General features: G+C 41.7%; 1 protein-coding gene across 8 annotated transcripts in view; it reads right to left on the reverse strand.

Annotated features, from left to right (window-relative positions):
- Window positions 1–18,941, reverse strand: part of AQR (aquarius intron-binding spliceosomal factor) — a 117,669-nt gene that overhangs the window by 98,057 nt on the left and 671 nt on the right. For 4 of the 8 annotated variants that reach the window (XR_006699266.3, XM_005559102.5, XM_045395254.3 and 1 more), the window contains exons 2-4: window positions 15,261–15,317; window positions 11,501–11,541; window positions 2,984–3,019 (exon numbers count right to left, since the gene is read on the reverse strand). Coding sequence is in view for 6 of the 8 variants with exons in the window: in XM_005559102.5 (XP_005559159.2) it covers window positions 2,984–3,019; window positions 11,501–11,541; window positions 15,261–15,317 (134 nt within the window). In the remaining 2 variants the exon portion in view is untranslated. Of the gene's footprint in view, window positions 1–2,983; window positions 3,020–11,500; window positions 11,542–15,260; window positions 15,318–18,233; window positions 18,381–18,941 lie in introns of all 8 variants that reach the window. The other 4 variants (XR_012414741.1, XM_045395255.3, XM_045395257.3 and 1 more) reach the window with 3 other exon arrangements.

An 18,941-nucleotide genomic window follows, 5' to 3' on the forward strand; every position in this document is an offset into this window, starting at 1 on the left:
GCATGATCTAGGCTCACTGCAACCTCCACCTCCCGGGTTCAAGTGATTCTCCTGGTTCTGCCTCCTGAGTAGCTGGGATTACAGGCATGCGCCACCATGCCTGGCTAATTTTTTGTATTTTTAGTAGAGACAGGGATTCTCCATGTTGGTCAGGCTGGTCTTGAACTCTCGACCTCAGGTGACCCACCCGCCTCAGTCTCCCAAAGTGCTGGAATTACAGGCATGAGCCACTGCACTTGGCCTTTAAGGCTCTTCTTAAAGTAAAAGTTGGCCGAGCACAGTGGCTCACGCCTACAATCCAAGCACTTTGGGAGGCTGAGGCGGGCAGATCATGAGGTCAAGAGATCCAGACCATCCTGGCCAACATGGTGAACCCCCATGTCTACTAAAAATACAAAAATTAGCTGGGCATGGTGGCTGTAGTCCTGTAGTCCCAGCTACTCGGGAGGCTGAGGCAGGAGAATCACTTGAACCTAGGAGGCAGAGACTACAGTAAGCTAAGATCACGTCACTGCACTACAGCCTGGCAACAGAGCGAGACTCCGTCTCAAAAAATAAAAAAAAGGAAAACCCAAAAATACCTGATAAATATCAGTTCTAAAACAAAATGAGGCCAGGCGTGTTGGCTGACACCTGTAATCCCAGCACTTTGGGAGGCCAAAGTGGGCGGATTGCTGGAGCCCAGGAGTTTGAGACCAGCCTGGGCAACATAGTGAGACCTTGTTTCTACAAAAAAAAAGAAAGAAAAAAAAAAACCACTAGCCAGGTGTGACGGTGTACACCTGTGGTCCCAACTACTCAGGAGGCTGACGTAGGAGGATTGCTTGAGCTTAGGGGGTTGAGATTGCAGTGAGCCATGATTGTGCCACTGTACTCCAACCTGGGCAACAGAGTGAGTCCCCATCTCTAAAACTAAAAAAAAAAAAAAAAAAAAAAAAAAAACAAACTTCTGAAACTCTTACTAAGCCTTCTCATTCTAGCCTCCATGTATCTTATTTTCTTTCCTATTTTTCATTTTTACTTCTCTTTGCTATTTTCTAGTTAATTCCCTCGGATCTATTTTCTAGTTCACTAATTCCTTCTTTAGCTGCACTAACATGTTATTTACTTTGCTAATTGATGCCTTCCTCTAATAATTTTCATCCACAAAAACCCTTTTCTCAGTTCGCTTTCCTATATCCAGCTACCTTCTCCATGCCATCTTACTTTCCACTTTAGCAAGAAACCATCAATTACTCCCCACAACAACCTTAGACTGGTTATGTTTGAAAGTTGGCCCAGGGAAAATGATATTGTCACATAAAATTAAATAAAAGTTCCTGAAAGGTAACAACTGACTTTTTCAGCTATTAAAAATTTTTCACTGTCAGTTTTGATGCTGCTGCTACAGGGGAGAAATCAGAGCCTCGTTAGCAAAAGAAACTAAGCCAAAGGACTCTGATGGCCATGGAGAAAAAAGGGTAACTTAGCTTTCCCTATCTTACTGTTTTTCCCTAAAAGAAGCAGCACGCCAGGCACGGTGGCTCACGCCTATAATCCCAGCACTTTGGAAAGCCGAAGCGGGCAATCACGAGGTCAAGAAATCGAGATCATCCTGGCCAACATGGTGAAACCCCGTCTCTACTAAAAATACAAAAATTAGCCAGGTGTGGTGGTGCACACCTGTAATCCCAGCTACTCGGGAGGCTGAGGCAGGAGAACCGCTTCTACCCGGGAAGTGAAGGTTGCAGCGAGCTGAGATCGCACCACTGCACTCCAGCCTGGCGACAGAGCAAGACTCTGTCTTAAAAAAAGAAAAAAAGTTTCACTGTCATTGATGCTTTCAATCTGTTTTGTTGCTTTCTCCTTCAATTCCTGCAATTCTCTTGGTTTCTGGACTCTAGAATTCTGGTTAATCCTAATTGCATATTGGTAGCCTCTTGATTTTAATCTGTCTTGTTGAAAGGAGGCACAATATGATGGAAAGAGCATATTTATCTCAGGGCCAGATGGGTCCAGTTTCTAGCCTCAGTTTCCTCCCCTATAAAATAAAGAAGATCTTACTGGTGGTGTTGTGAGGATTAAATAAGATCATTTAATAATAATGCAGTCCTTAGGATACAGGTGGCACTCAACTTACTAGTTAATTCATAATAAATTTCAGTTTCCCTCTATAAAAATGATAAGACCATCTCCTTCATGTCATTTTTTTGTGAGGATCAAATCTGTGGATGCAGGAGTAACAATTATTAACACAGAGGTCCTGACCTCTGATGTAAACCAGATGTCAAGGAAGTGTAGAGAAGTGGAAAACCATGAGCTTTGGCATCAGACATTGGTATCCCAGCTCTGCCAATTACTTAGAGCAAAGTATTTAACCTCTCTGATCTCAGCTTCTGTTTCCAGTAAATGCTGAGGATAGTACTTACTTCACAGGATTGTTGTGAGTACTCTGTATGTAAAATGCTTAACACTGGTGAGCACAAAACAGGTGTTCTGTTTGAGAAATGGTAAATGTAGCTATCATCAACAACAATCCTGGCTTTTACTTTCAGCATACTGGCTAGATCTGGTTGTAACAATCTAATCTACTTTTGCAATCTAAAAATCATACATTATCTTTTGTCTGAAATAGTTATATTACCAGTAGCTAGACTGGAACAACGCTACCTTGATAACATTTTAGCTTGGCAGGGAAAACAGCTATAGAACACACTCTATTTCCACTGATCACTAGAGAAACCAAGTTTGAGTTCAGAAATTATTCACCACATGCTACCTTAACAAGTAAGAAAAAAATCAAAATACAAGTTATTCTGACAATGGGCCATCATCTTTGAAAACAAAGGCTATTACACACATATTCCAAAATAAGCCAATTACAGAAATATATATCTTCACCGATTTAGATTTTCTTAGTCACTCACAGAACTACACAGAAAATTTAGCTAAAACTGAAATCACATTGTTATCTTTTTCATCAACGGAATGCCTTATGACTTACCTAAATTCCAAGAGCATTATCTTTCTAATAGCAAACCTGAAAACATAAAAATAAATAAAATGTTTAAAATAGAAAATACAAACATTTCAGAATTATTAACCCAAATGCATTTAGGGATGTTGTGTTTTCATATCAACTCACCTATCAAAATTCATATCAGATCACAATTTCCTACGTCAGTTCAACTTCTTAAGCACTGACCAACATGTTTTCATTTAATACTCAAATGGAAACATTTTGCTAAAGAGTCATGCCTTCCTAAAAGCACACAGGACACATATCTTTACTGCAAATGTGAAAATCAGATGTTTCACTTGCTTCTTAGTGTTGACAGTGAGCTTAAAATAATAAAATATTGGGGGGAGGGGGAAGGGATTGCATTGGGAGTTATACCTGATGTAAATGACGAGTTGATGGGTGCTGACGAGTTGATGGCTGCAGCACACCAACATGGCATAAGTATACATATGTAACAAACCTGCACGTTATGCACATGTACCCTAGAACTCAAAGTATAATAAAAATATATATATATATTAAAAAAAAACTAAAATATTGTGGAAAAAATATCAGATATTTGTCTTTAATATACTGTCTTTTTTAAACAGAATTACTTTGTTTTATATGAATAAACAATGATATAGTCATGTTTGTCCAAAATATACCTATGTTGTCCCGAAGCAGATACAAACGGCTGCTAATTTAGTTTTATCATTTCATAATATTGGAAATAGATCAGAACACTGTCACTAGATAATAGTTTCCAGCTTTGAAAATTAAGTGTCTATGTATTATGAATTTATAATGCCCCAGGAAACCATTATCCTGTCAAAATCCTATTCCACTGATTTCTGATCTCTTATATAGTTTCACTGAGCATACAATGTCACAAAACTTTAGTGAGAATGAAATGAAGGTTTTTACTATGCAAAAGCACTAAGACAGAATACTGCCCAAGTACTGGCTTCTACAGCCAGCCAAGATGCTAAGTGGATAGGCCATCTTGAGTGACACACTCTAGATCTCCAACTGCAGACATTTCACTTGAATTAACTGTATGTTAGACAACAGAATTCACTCACTGCCCACTATACACAAAACTCTACATTTAATTTCTTCAGTCACAAACAGGACCTCATGATAAAAAAGAGAAAATCCTGGCTCATGAGATAGAATACCAGTGTTCTAGTAATGACTCAGTGTTATTTTGACAATGTCTTTTAAACATTCTTTTTCTATTTTTTTCTTTTTTATCGAGACAGAGTCTTGCTCTATCGCCCACCCTGGAGTGCAATGGTGCGATCTCGGTACACTGCAACCTCCACCTCACAGGCTCAAGCAGTTCTTGTGCCTCAGACTCCCGAGTAGCTGGGATTACAGTCACGTGCCATTACACCTGGCAAATGTTTTGTATTTGTAGTAGAGATAGGGGTTTCCCCATGTTGTCCAGGCTGGTCTCGAACTCCTGAGCTCAGGTGATCCACCCACCTCAGTCTCCAAAAATGCTAGTATTACAGGCGTGAGCTACCACACCTGACGTCTTTTAAACATTCTGCAATTCAGTTTCTTCATGTATAAAAATGGTAAAGCAGCCAACTTTCCTTTATAACTACAGAAGTGAAAAATAAGTCTTTTTTTTTTTTTTGGAGGCAGAGCTTGCTCTATTGCCTAGGCTAGAGTACAGTGGCACAAACACAGCTCACTGTAGTCTCAATCTCCCAGGCTCAAGCGATCCTCCCACCTCAGCCTCTCAAATAGCTGGGACTACAGGCACGTGCAACCACGTCCAGCTAATTTTTTTGATTTTTAGTAGAAATGAGGTCTCACTATGTTGCCCAGACTGGTTTCAAACTCCTGAGCTCAAGTAATCCTCCCACCTCGGCCTCCCGAAGTGCTGGGATTACAGGTACAAGCCACCATGCCTGGCCTTGAAAAATAAGTCTTGATGTGTCAAAATAAAGCAAAAGCAGGCCGGGCGCGGTGGCTCACGCCTGTAAACCCAGCACTTTGGGAGGCCGAGGCGGGCGGATCACAAGGTCAGGAGATCGAGACCACGGTGAAACCCCGTCTCTACTAAAAATACAAAAAATTAGCCGGGCGCGGTTGTGGGCGCCTGTAGTCCCAGCTACTCGGGAGGCTGAGGCAGGAGAATGGCGTGAACCCGGGAGGCGGAGCTTGCAGTGAGCCGAGATTGTGCCGCTGCACTCCAGCCTGGGCGACAGAGCGAGACTCCGTCTCAAAAAAAAAAAAATAAATAAAAATAAAGCAAAAGCAGTCTGAAAAACATTCAATTCCTCTTCTAGCAATCTCAGTGGTATTCATTAAATTTGGAGTTTTATACTTTTGCCAGTGAACTCTCTGAGACAGATAAAGTGAACAGCTTAACTGAAAGCGTACTTATATAAAAACAGGTCCATGAACTAGACACCACATCAGAAGAATTTTAAATGTAAGTATGGAAGGCTGGGCACGGTGGCTAATGCCTGCAACCCTAACACTTTGAGGCCAAGGAGGGTGGATTACCTGAGCTCAGGGGTTCCAGACCAGCATGGGCAACACGGTGGAACACCATCTCTACTAAAATACAAAAAATTAGCCGGGTGTGGCAGCATGTGCCTATAGTTCCAGCTACACAGGAGGCTGAGGCAGGAGAATTGCTTGAACCCGGGAGGCGGAGGTTGCAGTGGGCTGAGATTGTGCCACTGCACTCCAGCTTGGGTGACAGAGTGAGACTCCATCTCAAAAACATAAATAAATAAATAAAAATAAGTATGAAAAGTTACAAACAATAACCACAAATATAAATAATTTGAAGAATTTTTGAACGGTTTTTTTTTTTTTAAGTTACCAGTATTTACTGAGAGCATGCATTATGCCTGACACTGTGCCAAGGACTTAATGTGCATTTCATTAAATCCTTCCAAAGCTGAATAATTTATGTATGACAAACTGGGTCTATTACTGTATCATTAAAAATGATAAGAAAAAAGAGAAGGGGCCGCACAAATGAGAGTTCTTTTCTACTACATTCCCACCTACCCCAAGAACTTCCTCTTCTGGGACATGACTGTGTGAAACATGAGGTCTGCAGCTGTGGCATCCCCACCACAATCATACGGAAAAAATCAATAAAACCTTTTGACAAAACTGACAAAGGCCTTGACATTATTAACTTCTGAGCTAACTACTTCTAGATCTATTAAGTAGATGATTAAAACAATAAATAATAACAGTGAACAAAAGAAGCCAGCCACACGAGGCACAGTGGCTCATGTCTGTAATCCCAGCACTTTGGGAGGCCGAGCATGCAAATTACCTGAGGTCAGGAGTTCGAGACTAGCCTGACCAATACGGCGAAACCCCATCTCTACTAAAAATACAAAAAATGAGCCGGGTGTGGTGGCGGGCACCTGTAATCCCAACTATTCGGGAGGCTGAGGCAGGAGAATTGTTTGAAGCCGGGAGGCGGAGGTTGCAGTGAGCCGAGATCACGCCACTGTGCTCCAGCCTGGGCAGCAAGAGCGAAACTCCATCTCAAAAAAAAAAAGAAGCTAGCCACAAAAGAATACATAGTGTGTGATTCTATTTATTTATTTAAAGTTGAAAAATAACTAAAATTATAGTGTTCTTGTTTGCACACTTACATATTATAATGATAAAGAAAAGGAACAAGCAGAGAGCTTCTGCAACACGACAATGTTCGTGGAGTTTTTCAGCCTAGGTGGTGGTTATGAATTATTACTATAATTCGTAAGTATACACATTTGTTTTACACTCTTTTCTGTGTTACATTTCATAATAAAAGAGTCCACACATTTCAAATAAAAATAAACACTTTGGCAAAAGTAGATTAGTCTGTAAATCACCCTTTTTGAAAGCATAAAAACCACTTAGTTGATTCATAACAGGATTACACATCATACCGAAGTGTACTAGTTAAGAGGTTTCTAGAAGGCAAAGGACTCTTATTTAAGAACAGAGTATTCAAGGCCAGGCACAGTGGCTCACACCTATAATCTCAGCATTTTGGGAGGCTGAGGTGGGCGGATCACCTGAGGTCAGGAGTTCGAGACTAGCCTGGCCAACATGGTGAAACCCTGTCTCTACTAAAATACAAAAAATTAGCAGGGCACGGTGGCACATGCCTGTAATCCCAGCTACTCAGGAGTCTGAACCAGGAGAATTGCTTGAACCCAGGAGGCAGAGATTGCAGTGAGTCGAGATTGCGTCACTGTACTACAGCCTGGGCAACAAGGGTGAAACTCCATCTCAATAAAATAAAAGAACAGAGCAGAAAAAAAAAAAAAGAACCAGGGAACCAGGATTCAATACCTGGTGTGCCTCTACTGGGAAGCATCTTGGGCAAGTTATTTAACCTATCTACTTCAGTTTCCTTATCCATAAAATGAGGATAATAATATTGTTATAGGGTTGTTGTGGGAATAAACGAGCTAGATGCTTATAGCAGAATGCAAGGTGCTTAGAGTAGAATTTGGCACATAGTAAGCACTTAACTATTATTTTTAAAATATTTTAAAAATCAAACTTGGATTAAGAATTCATTAAGATAAGCCTGCCAAATCTGATAATGGCAAGAACAGCAAAAATGAATCAATTGTGTAATGTACCATACAGTAACATGGCTGTTACATCAAGCCATTCCCCCAATACTGAAAATGCCATGAGCACATAGCACAGCAAAATAATTTCCTCAGGACCTAGCCTAAACAATTGGTCACTTAAATTTTTTTTTTCTTTTTTGAGACAGTCTCGCTCTGTCACCCAGGCTGCAGTGCAATGGCACAATTTCCGCTCACTGCAACCTCCGCCTCGCGGGTTCAAGAAATTCTTCTGCCTCAGCCTCCCGAGTAGCTAGGATTACAGGTGCATGCCACCACACCCAGCTGATTTTTATATTTTTAGTAGAGACAGGGTTTTACCATGTTAAATTTTTAAATACATACTACAGTTTATGTATTATAGAAGTATACTTAGAAATAAAAAACGTGGGCCGGGCGCGGTGGCTCAAGCCTGTAATCCCAGCACTTTGGGAGGCCGAGACGGGCGGATCACGAGGGCAGGAGATCGAGACCATCCTGGCGAACACGGTGAAACCCTGTCTCTACTAATAAGTACAAAAAAAAAAATAGCCAGGTGAGGTGGTGGATGCCTGTAGTCCCAGCTACTGGGGAGCCTGAGGCAGGAGAATGGCGTGAACCCGGGAGGCGGAGCTTGCAGTGAGCTGAGATCTGGCCACTGCACTCCAGCCTGGGCGACAGAGCGAGACTCCGTCTCAAAAAAAAAAAAAAAAAAAAAGAAATAAAAAACGTGGGCCGGGTACGGTAGCTCACGCCTGTAATCCCAGCACTTTGGGAGGTCGAGGCTGGCGGATCACCTGAGGTCGGGAGTTCAAGACCGACCTGACAAACGTGGAGAAACCCCATCTCTAATAAAAATATAAAATTAGCCAGGTGTGGTGGAGCATGCCTGTAATCCCTGCTACTCGAGAGGCTGAAGCAGGAGAATCACTTGAACCTAGGAGGCGGAAGTTGCAGTGAGCCGAGATTGCGCCATTGCAAACCAGCCTAGGCAACAAGATCGAAACTCCGTCTCAAAAAAACATTAAAAAATAATAATAATAATAAACGTGTACAAGATAAGAAAATGACTGTTAAAAGTGCCACAATAAATCTTAGCCATCCCAAAGACAGCAACTTCTTTCAGAACTAAGAATAACATAGGGGCTGGGTGTGGTGGCTAATTCCTATAATCCCAGCACTTTGGGAGGTCAAGGCGGGCAGAATGCTTGAGCTCCGGAGTGAGACCAGCCTGGGCAACATGGCGAAACCCTGTTTCTACCAAAAATACAAAAAGAATTAGCTGGGCATGGTGGTTTGCACCTGTGGTCCCAGCTACTCAGGAGGCTAAGGTTGGGGGGATCGCTTGAGCCCAGGAGGCAGAGGTTGCAATGAGCTGAGATCACACCACTGCACTCAAATCTGGGTGAAAGAGAGCAACCCTGTCACACATACACACACAAAAAGTAGCCAAATGTATACGGCTTAAAAATCATTAGCAGCTTTTAGTTGTTATAAAAAATCACCTCTGAAGAAGAAATATTAATAGCAAGGGTTTAAATGAAAAAATAAACAATCACTTTCCACTGGAGTGAAAACCCATTCTGAAGATTCAAAATAATTTTCAAATTATATAACCTTAATATAGAAGAAAAAAATGATACTAGAATAAATCCACCCACTCGTCTTTAGTTTTCTCAAGAAATTTCATTCATACTCACCTTCAGACCAACAGGCCATATGTTACAAATCTGCTCAAATGTCCTACCTTCAGCAAGAATTTGACTAATTATTCTGAAATACCAGCCCTTGTCATTATCCTCTAACCACACTTTAATTCACAGCACTTACTATCTCCTGACATTACATTATCTATAGATATATAGATATATACATCTGTCTGTGTGACCCACTAGAATGTAACCTCCAGGAGAGCAGGGACTCTATCTCCCCTCTTTTCTGTTGTATTGTTAGCATTGAAATGGTGGCTAATACAAAGTAGGCTCAACTCAGTCTCTTTTTGTTGTTTGTCTTGAGACAGGGTCTCACTCTGTCACCCAGGCTGGAGTGCAGTGGTACGATTGTGGCTCACTGCACCCTTAACCTCCTGGGCTCAGGTGATCCTCCCACTTCATCCTCTTGAGTAACTGAGCTACAGCCATACGCCACCATGTCCAGTTAATTTTTTGTATTTTTTCTAGACACAGGGTTTTGCCATGTTGCTCAAACTGGTCCTGAACTACTTACTGGGCTCGAGCAATCCACCCACCTCGACCTCCCAAGGTGCTGGGATTACACGCATGAGCCACCATGCCCAGCCAACCCAATCTCTTTTGAGCTATACACCTGGATACCCAACTGCTTATTCCATATCTCCATCTTCATGGCTCTTACGTAGCTAGAATTCCAGATATTCAAAAGTGAAATAATGATCTACACCCAATCCTATCCCCAACAACGTGGCAAAAGTCAGTAATAGCATCACTAATCACTCAGCAACTTAAGCAAAAAATTTTAGGATCTTCTTAGATTTCTCCTTTTCCCACATCTGCCACATCCAAACATCAAGTCTTTCCACTTCCATCTTTCTCAAATGGACAAATCCTCTCCCAACTTTCCACGCAAGTCAAATCTATGACATCTTGAAGCTGACTACTACAATGCTCACCTAACTAATTCCCTGCCTCTTGCTCCCTCCAAATCCAAATTCTTGCTGGGTGCAGTGGCTAATGCCTGTAATCCCAGCACAGCACTTTGGGAGGCTGAGGCGGGTGGATCACTTGGGGCCAGGAGTTTGAGACCAGCCTGGCCAACATGGTGAAACCCTGTCTCAAAAAAAGTAAAAAAAAAAAAAAAAAATCTCTTTTTCAAATACCACTGTGCTTACAACTCTTCTTAATTCCTACTGTTTTCCAAATAAAGGACAAAATCCTGAAGATGGTCTTTGACCCATTTAGTCAAATATCCTTTTAAAATACTCACTGGGCATACATGTCTGCAGGTGCATATATAAAAAGATACCTAAGATACATTGTTAAATTTTTTAAAAGAAGCATAATGAAAAAATGGCATGTAGAGTACAAACCCTTTTGTTGAAAAAACATGAAGGGGTGGGGAATAGAACAGATGTATATGAATCATATACATGAACCAGGGATTGGGGGCAGAAAAGATGATTTATTGAAACTCACCCCTTACAGCATATTGCTCAAAAATAATTTTTATCACTTGTGTTTATTATTATACATTTTATACATTACATATATGCTACATTATTATAAATTTAATATTCTTACTTTCATAACTTTTTTTTTTTTTTTTTTTTTGAGACGGAGTCTCGCTCTGTCACCCAGGCTGGAGTGCAGTGGCCGGATCTCAGCTCACTGCAAGCTCCGCCTCCCGGGTTCACGCCATTCTCCTGCCTCAGCCTCCCGAGTAGCTGGGACTACAGGCGCCTGCCACCTCGCCCGGCTAAGTTTTTTTTGTATTTTTAGTAGAGACGGGGTTTCACTGTGTTAGCCAGGATGGTCTCGATCTCCTGACCTTGTGATCCGCCCGTCTCGGCCTCCCAAAGTGCTGGGATTACAGGCTTGAGCCACCGCGCCCGGCTTTCATAACTTTTTAAGAATATTTTTAAAAAGTGAATCAGAAATAAGAAAATTAATACTAATTGAACTGAAATAAAATCTTCATGTTTACTTTTTCTCAAATTCCATCTAAATCCAAATAAACGCTATGGGATTTGATACCTCTAATCTGAGCCAAAAGTTAGAAGGCAAAAAATAATTTATGACTCTTCAGCACCTAAAGTTTTTCTAGTCAATTTGATGACCAATTTGAAACAGAAAAAAAGGTTCAAGTTATGACCACATAGAAATTCAGCCAAGATCCAACTTGGTCCACCCCAATCACATTGTATAAAATTTAAACTCATTCCTACCTTGATTTGACAATCTCTTTTTCATATATATCTTCAATAACCTGTTATCAAAAATATAAAAATGTAGTATCTCAACAACTTTTTTCAACTCTAAATTGATAGTTTTTAATGAGTGAGATTATATAAAATAAGTTGGTTTAGGAAAGCCATCAAATATTACTGTTATTGAAATAACAAGAGATTTTAAAAATAATCCCATTATATTTCTCAAGATGTGAAATTAAAAGAAAGCAAGGTAGAAAAAATAAATAATAAAACAGAGCCCTAGATTCATTAAAATGATGTGCTTACAAACATTTTCAGGGAAAATAAAAATTCACAAGATCAGGATATTTTTAAACTTAAAGTATATAAATGTTATCAAACTCCATTTAAGAGTCATAACTGTGTGCCTTCAAAACCCACAGAGAAATTAAATTAAAAGTGTGAAGACATAACAGACACAAATTCTAACTGTTACATCTCATTATCCAAAGGAATATGATAAAGGTTCAGAATTTCCATTCATTTGAGTGAAGGTGGGCAGAACGGTGTACTACCTAAGAATTCAGACTCTGGCCAGGCACGGTGGCTCACGTCTGTAATCCCAGCACTTAGGAGGCCAAAGAGGGAGGATCAGGTCAAGAGATCAAGACCATCCTGGCCAACATGGTGAAACCCTGTCTCTACTAAAAATGCAAATATTAGCTGGGCGTGGTGGCGCACGCCTGCAGTCACAACTACTTGGGAGGCTGAGGCAGAAGAATCAACTTGAACCCAGAAGGCAGAGGTTGCAGTGAACCAAGATCGCACCACTGCTCTCCATCCAGCCTGGCGACAGGGTGAAACTCCGTCTCAAAATAAAATAAAAAATAAAAAAAAAAGAATTCAGACTCTGGAATTGCACATCTCAAAAAAAAAAAAAAAAAAGAACTCAGACTCTGGAATTGGAAGCGTGGTTCAATGCATCTGCCTTCACTACTGATGGCTAGAACTCTTGGGCAAGTGTCTGACCTCTCTAAGGCTCAGTTTCCTTACCCACAAAACAGATCTACTAATACAAACTATCACACAGCGTTATTGCAAATAAAATAAGACAGGGTATATAAACAATTAGTACAAATACTGGCACACAGTGAGCCTTCAGTAACAGTTATCAATAGCAGCAGTAGCAGTGCTAGCATAAATAACAGTAAAAACAATACTACCGTAAAATTATGAAGTGCTTTAACATGGTATAATATAATATTATTGTATGGTAACTATGATGTCTTTTTTTTTTTTTTTTTTTTGAGATGGGGTCTCACTCTGCCACGCAGGTTGGAGTGTAGCAGTGCAATTACAGCTCATTGCAACCTCTGCCTTCCAGGCTCAAGTATCCTCCCACCTCAGCCTCCTAAGTAGTGGGACCACAGGCATACACCGCCATAACCAGCTAATTTTTTGTATTTTTGGTAGAAATAGGGTTTCACCATGTTGCCCAGGTTGGTCTTGAACTCCTGAGGTCAAGTGATCTGCCGCCCCAGCCTCCCAAAGCGCTGGGATTACAGGCATGAGCCATGGTGCCTAGACTATAACATCTTTTAACTGCTCCAAGTATATTTGTGAAATAAGTATTTGTAGGCCGGGCGCGGTGGCTCATGCCTGTAATCCCAGCACTTTGGGAGGCTGAGGCGGGCGGATCACGAGGTCAGGAGATCGACCATAGTGAAACCCTGTCTCTACTAAAAATACAAAAAATTAGCCGGGCGCGGTGGCGGGCTCCTGTAGTCCCACCTGCTCGGGAGGCTGAGGCAGGAGAATGGCGTGAACCCGGGAGGTGGAGCTTGCAGTGAGCTGAGATCCGGCCACTGCACTCCAGCCTGGGTGACAGAGCGAGACTCCGTCTCAAAAAAAAAAAAAAAAAAAAAAAGTATTTGTAAGTGCTAAAGGGAAGGAGGTGATGAAGAAAACAAGTCTTGTTTAATCTAGATGAAATTCTGTTATTGTTTTCATCAAATTTCAAATTAAATAATAAAATAAAGATTACTGGTTGGCCAGGTGTGGTGGCTCAAGCCTGTAATCCCACCACTTTGGGAAGCCAAGGCGGGCGGATCACCTGAGGTCAGGAGTTTGAGACCAGCCTGGCCAACATGGTGAAAACCCATCTCTACTAAAAATACAAAAATTAGCAGGGCGCGGTGGCATGCATCTGTAATCCCAGCCACTCAGAAGGATGAGGCAGAAGAATCGCTTGAACCCAGGAGCCAGAGGCTGCAGTGAGCTAGGATCATGCCACTGCACTCCAGACTGGGTGAAAAGAGTAAGACTCCATCTCAAAAAAAAAAAAATGATTACTAGCAAAACATATACTCATAAGAATTTAAGTTCAAATAAAGAAATTTTGGGTAAAAATTTCAGTTTTACCAACAGTGCCTAAAGCATCACCATTAAATTTATAATGGCAGAGCTTAAGAGTCTTCATTACTTGTTGAATGGTATACAATATGTCAACATCTGTTTCATTTAAAGACCTCACTCTCTTTAAGAGACAGGGTCTCATTCTGTTTTCCAGGCTGGAGTGCAGTGGCCTGATTACAGTTCACTTCAGCCTCAAACTCCTGGGCTCAGTGAGTCATCCTTCCACTTCAGCTTCCAGCAACTGAGACTACATGTATGAGTCACCTCACCAAGTCAATTTTTTAAATTTTTTTGTAGAGGCAAGATCTCACTACTGTCCAGTCTAGTCTCAAACTCCTGGCTTCAGGTGATCTTCCTTCGTTAGCCTCCCAAAGCACTAGGATTACAGGCATAAGCCACCACACCTGGTCTTAGACCTCTCTTTAAGAACCTATTTGAATGAGAATTAACCCTATATTTGGGAATTTGTACTATTATGTGTTCTAAATTGCTTCAGTTGGACTTATTCAATTGAATAAGTTCAATTCCCTTATTGAATATTACCGGACTTCAGTTATTACACTATACAACTCCTGCTTCTTCCATCTTTATTATAGACCTTTACCTCATTCACCACTCTAAAAACAAGATAACACAACAGATTTAATCCTAAATGAGCTATCAAAAACTTGTACATGGCCGGGCGCGGTGGCTCAAGCCTATAATCCCAGCACTTTGGGAGGCCGAGGCGGGTGGATCACGAGGTCAGGAGATCAAGACCATCCTGGCTAACATGGTGAAACCCCGTCTCTACTAAAAATACAAAAAACTAGCCGGGCGTGGTGGCGGGCGCCTGTAGTCCCAGCTACTCGGAGGCTGAGGCAGGAGAATGGCGTGAACCTGGGAGGCGGAGCTTGCAGTGAGCCGAGATCGCGCCACTGCACTCCAGCCTGGGTGACACAGCGCGAGACTCCGTCTCAAAAAAAAAAAACAAAAACAAAAACAAAAAAAAACTTGTACCAAAATTTCTGTATATTTACAAAGATATTTATTACATGATCATTTATAATAATGATAAATTAAAAACAATCTAAGAATCTATAAACAGAAAAACAGTTAAGTAAATTATACACATACACTTTTTTTTTAAGGTTTAAAGAAAATACAACAAAATGGTAAGAGAGGTTATCTCTGGGTAGTGATTATTTTCTTATGGTGTAGTTTCTATGTCTTCCAAATTTCCTAACATAAATAATTGCTAAGTTTGATAAGCAAAAAATTGCATTTTTTGTAGATTCTTAGGTTTTTAATTTTTAAAAAATTATGGAAAGCTTTTGTTGAAATAACCCTTTAAAAGGAGTGTAACTTCTTAAGAATTATGTTGCAAACCCAAAATACTTACCTTTATATCAAAAGGTGATTTCTTCTTGATGTGGGGAGCCCAGTATTTACACGCTAACTGCAAAAGTAAATAGTATAAACAGTAAGTCACAAACTCATGCCATTGTAGAGCTGGAAGACAGATCATTTAGTGATAAGCTGTTTCTTTTTTTTTTTTTTTTTTTTTTTTTTTGTGAGACAGAGTCTCGCTCTGCCGCCCAGGCTGGAGTGCAGTGGCGTGATCTTGGCTCACTGCAAGCTCCGCCTCCCGGGTTCACGCCATTCTCCTGCCTCAGCCTCCCGAGTAGCTGGGACTACAGGCGCCCGCCACCTCGCCCGGCTAGTTTTTTTGTATTTTTTAGTAGAGACGGGGTTTCACTGTGTCAGCCAGGATGGTCTCGATCTCCTGACCTCGTGATCCGCCCGTCTCGGCCTCCCAAAGTGCTGGGATTACAGGCTTGAGCCACCGCGCCTGGCCGATAAACTGTTTCTTAACAAGGCCCTACTGGGCACTGGGGGACAGAGTAAATCTGAAGGGACTATACAGGCATACAGGCCAGTTGGCATCCTTGACCCCAAACCAGTAAATGCCAGTAATGCTTTGCACTACAACATGCCATTGTGATTTAAACAAACAAATCCTCTCCAACCACCCCTAGGGAAACAATACAGCTCAGTTAATAACCACAGAGCCAAACATCTTCAGCCTACCAATAAGGAAACCCTGGTCTAGAAAAAGTAAGTGACCTGCCCAAGATTACAGTTGGTTAATAGTTGAGCAAGTATTACAAATGATATTCAAAATCTTCATGAATACTTTCTAAAATAATGAGCCTTTAAATGATTAGTTCACACCCATAACAAAATCTTAAAAAAAAAAATTGTAGTCTATCAGCTGGTTATTACAGAGAATATAAGAGTTGGCATATTAGCCGGGCGCAATGGCTCACACCTGTAATCCCAGCACTTTGGGAGGTTGAGGCAGGTGGATCAGGAGGTCTGGAGTTCAAGACCAGCCTGTCCAACATAGTGAAACCCTGTCTCTACTAAAAATTCAAAAATTAGCTGGGCGTGGTGGCACACACCTGTAATCCCAGCTACTCAGGAGGCTGAGGCAGAAGAATCACTTGAAAGCAAGAGGTGGAGGTTGCAGTGAGCCAAGATTGCACCACTGCACTCCAGCCTGGGCAGGCGACAGAGCGAGATTCTGTCTCAAAAAAAAACAAATTTGGCCGGGCGTGGTGGCTCAAGCCTGTAATCCCAGCACTTTGGGAGGCCGAGGCAGGCGGATCACGAGGTCAGGAGATGGAGACCATCCTGGCTAACACGGTGAAACCTCGTCTCTACTAAAAAATACAAAAAACTAGCCGGGCGAGGTGGCGGGCGCCTGTAGTCCCAGCTACTCGAGAGGCTGAGGTAGGAGAATGGCGGGGACCCGGGAGGCGGAGCTTGCAGTGAGCTGAGATCCGGGCACTGCACTCCAGCCTGGGCGACAGAGCGAGACTCCGTCTCAAAAAAAAAAAAAAAAAAAAACTTAAATTAAAAAAAAAAAAGAGTTGGCATATTTCAGCAGATTAGGCTTTACCTGTAAACTGTGAAATTTAAACAAATATATAACTCTCTCTACATATTTAAAGAAACAGCATAGTCTTACTCATAGGGTTTTATTTTAAAACCCAATTATAATCTCTTTAAAAATAGAAAACTGGCAAGCACAAAGACTCAATATATTTATAAAAAGGTGACTGCAGTATCTGGCATATCAGAGGCACTCACAAAGTCTGATGGATAAATGGATGGACAAATGAAGCAAAATCTGAAATGTTACTTCTGTGAGGCTGTCCTCAACACTACCTGATGGCGACAATTGCTTTTTCATCTTCATTTTGTATATAACTCTTTATAATCTTACCTTTCTACATTATAAATGATTGCTTATCCAACTTTCCTTCTCACTTAATTGGAATACTTAAGAGATGGGACCTGTTTTCTTTGCTTTCATAGCTCAGCGATAAACTGCACAGACAACACACTTAAAGAGCCTCCCAAGCAGTTAGGACACTGGCCCTGAGGAATAGCCTCTAAAAATATTACAGTAACTTCCTACTTAAATGACACCTTCCGGCCAGGTGTGGTGGCTCACGCCTGTAATCTCAGCACTCTGGGAGGCCGAGGCGGGTGGATCACCTGAGGTCAGGAGTTCAAGACCAGCCTTGCCAATATGGTAAAACCCCATCTCTACTAAAAATACAAAAATTAGCCGGGCGTGGTGGTTGTGTACCTATAATCTCAGCTACTCGGGAGGCTGAGGCAGGAGAACCGCTTGAACCTGGGAGGCGGAGATTGCAGTGAGCCAACACCAAGCCACTGCACTCCAGTCCGGGCAACAGAGCAAGACTCCATCTCAAAAATAAATAAATAAATAACACCTTCCCAAATTACCAATCACTCTCCAACTCAATAGAAAATCTTCACCTCACCCCCAGTTATTCTGGGGAGGATCTTGGTTCATTGCAACCTCCGCCTTCCGGGTTCAAGCAATTCTCTAGCCTCAGTCTCCTGAGAAGCTGGGATTACAGGCATGCACCACCACGCCTGGATAATTCTGTATTTTTAGCAGAGACGGGGTTTCTCCATGTTGGTCAGGCTGGTCTAAAACTCTGACCGCAGGTGATCCACCAGCCTCAGCCTCCCAAAGTGCTGGTATTACAGGAATGAGCCACCGTGCCCGGTTGAAGATTTTAAGGACAGTCAGCCTTAGTGTAGTTCCCTGTAGTCCCCGCTACAAGGGAGGCTGAGGTGGAAGGATCACTTGAGCCCGAGCAACATAGTGAGACCCTATCTTGAAAGAAGAAAAGGAAGGAAAGGAAGGGAGAGATTTTAAGAAGGCAAGTGATATGATGAGATTTGCACTTGTATAAAATCACTCGGAAAGCAACATGAAGAATGGGCTAGAGGACAGCAAGAAGAAGAACAATATAACAGATTAGGATACCTTCGTCCAGGCAGAAAACAATGGCAACCAGGCTTAGGGTGACAGAGATGTAGAACACCAGATAGATTCCAAAGATACTCAGAATGTAGAAATGTAGGGATTAAGGGAGGATTCAAAATTTCTCCCTAGGCTTCTGCCCTGACAAATCTGTTGAGACAAGGAATAAAGAATAAAGAAGCAGGTGGGCATGATAACTTCTACACTGAACTACTTACACTCTTACGCAATTCGCAAATAAAGAGTAAGAATGAGGAATGATGCTGACAACCACAGGACTGTGTTTCCCTATCCAAAGCCAACTGTGGCTCACAATGCAAGATAGTAAACAGATTCTAAATGAACGCTCTCCAACTACAGAATCACTCTCTTCTTAAATGGGTCTATTTGGAGGTGTCTTGTCAGTTTCTCATAGCTGCTCAAAAACTCAGGACACTCTACGGACCAGGAAAAAGCCTACTCCTACTTGAAGAGGCAGTCCAGCATCACTCTGCTGCGAAGGCTGCTTGACAGTCTCAGATAGATTGGGGTGTTCCCTCCTCTCTGAATCAATTGCTCCTGAGGCAAACTCCAATACAGCAAAACTCATAGAGTAGTTTTCTTTTTATGTGTCTTTTTTTTTTTTTTTTTTTTTTTTTTGAGACGGAGTCTCGCTCTGTCGCCCAGGCTGGAGTGCAGTGGCCGGATCTCAGCTCACTGCAAGCTCCGTGT

The sequence above is a fragment of the Macaca fascicularis genome, chromosome 7 (assembly GCF_037993035.2).
Source record: "Macaca fascicularis isolate 582-1 chromosome 7, T2T-MFA8v1.1".
NCBI classification, from domain to species: Eukaryota; Metazoa; Chordata; class Mammalia; order Primates; family Cercopithecidae; genus Macaca; species Macaca fascicularis.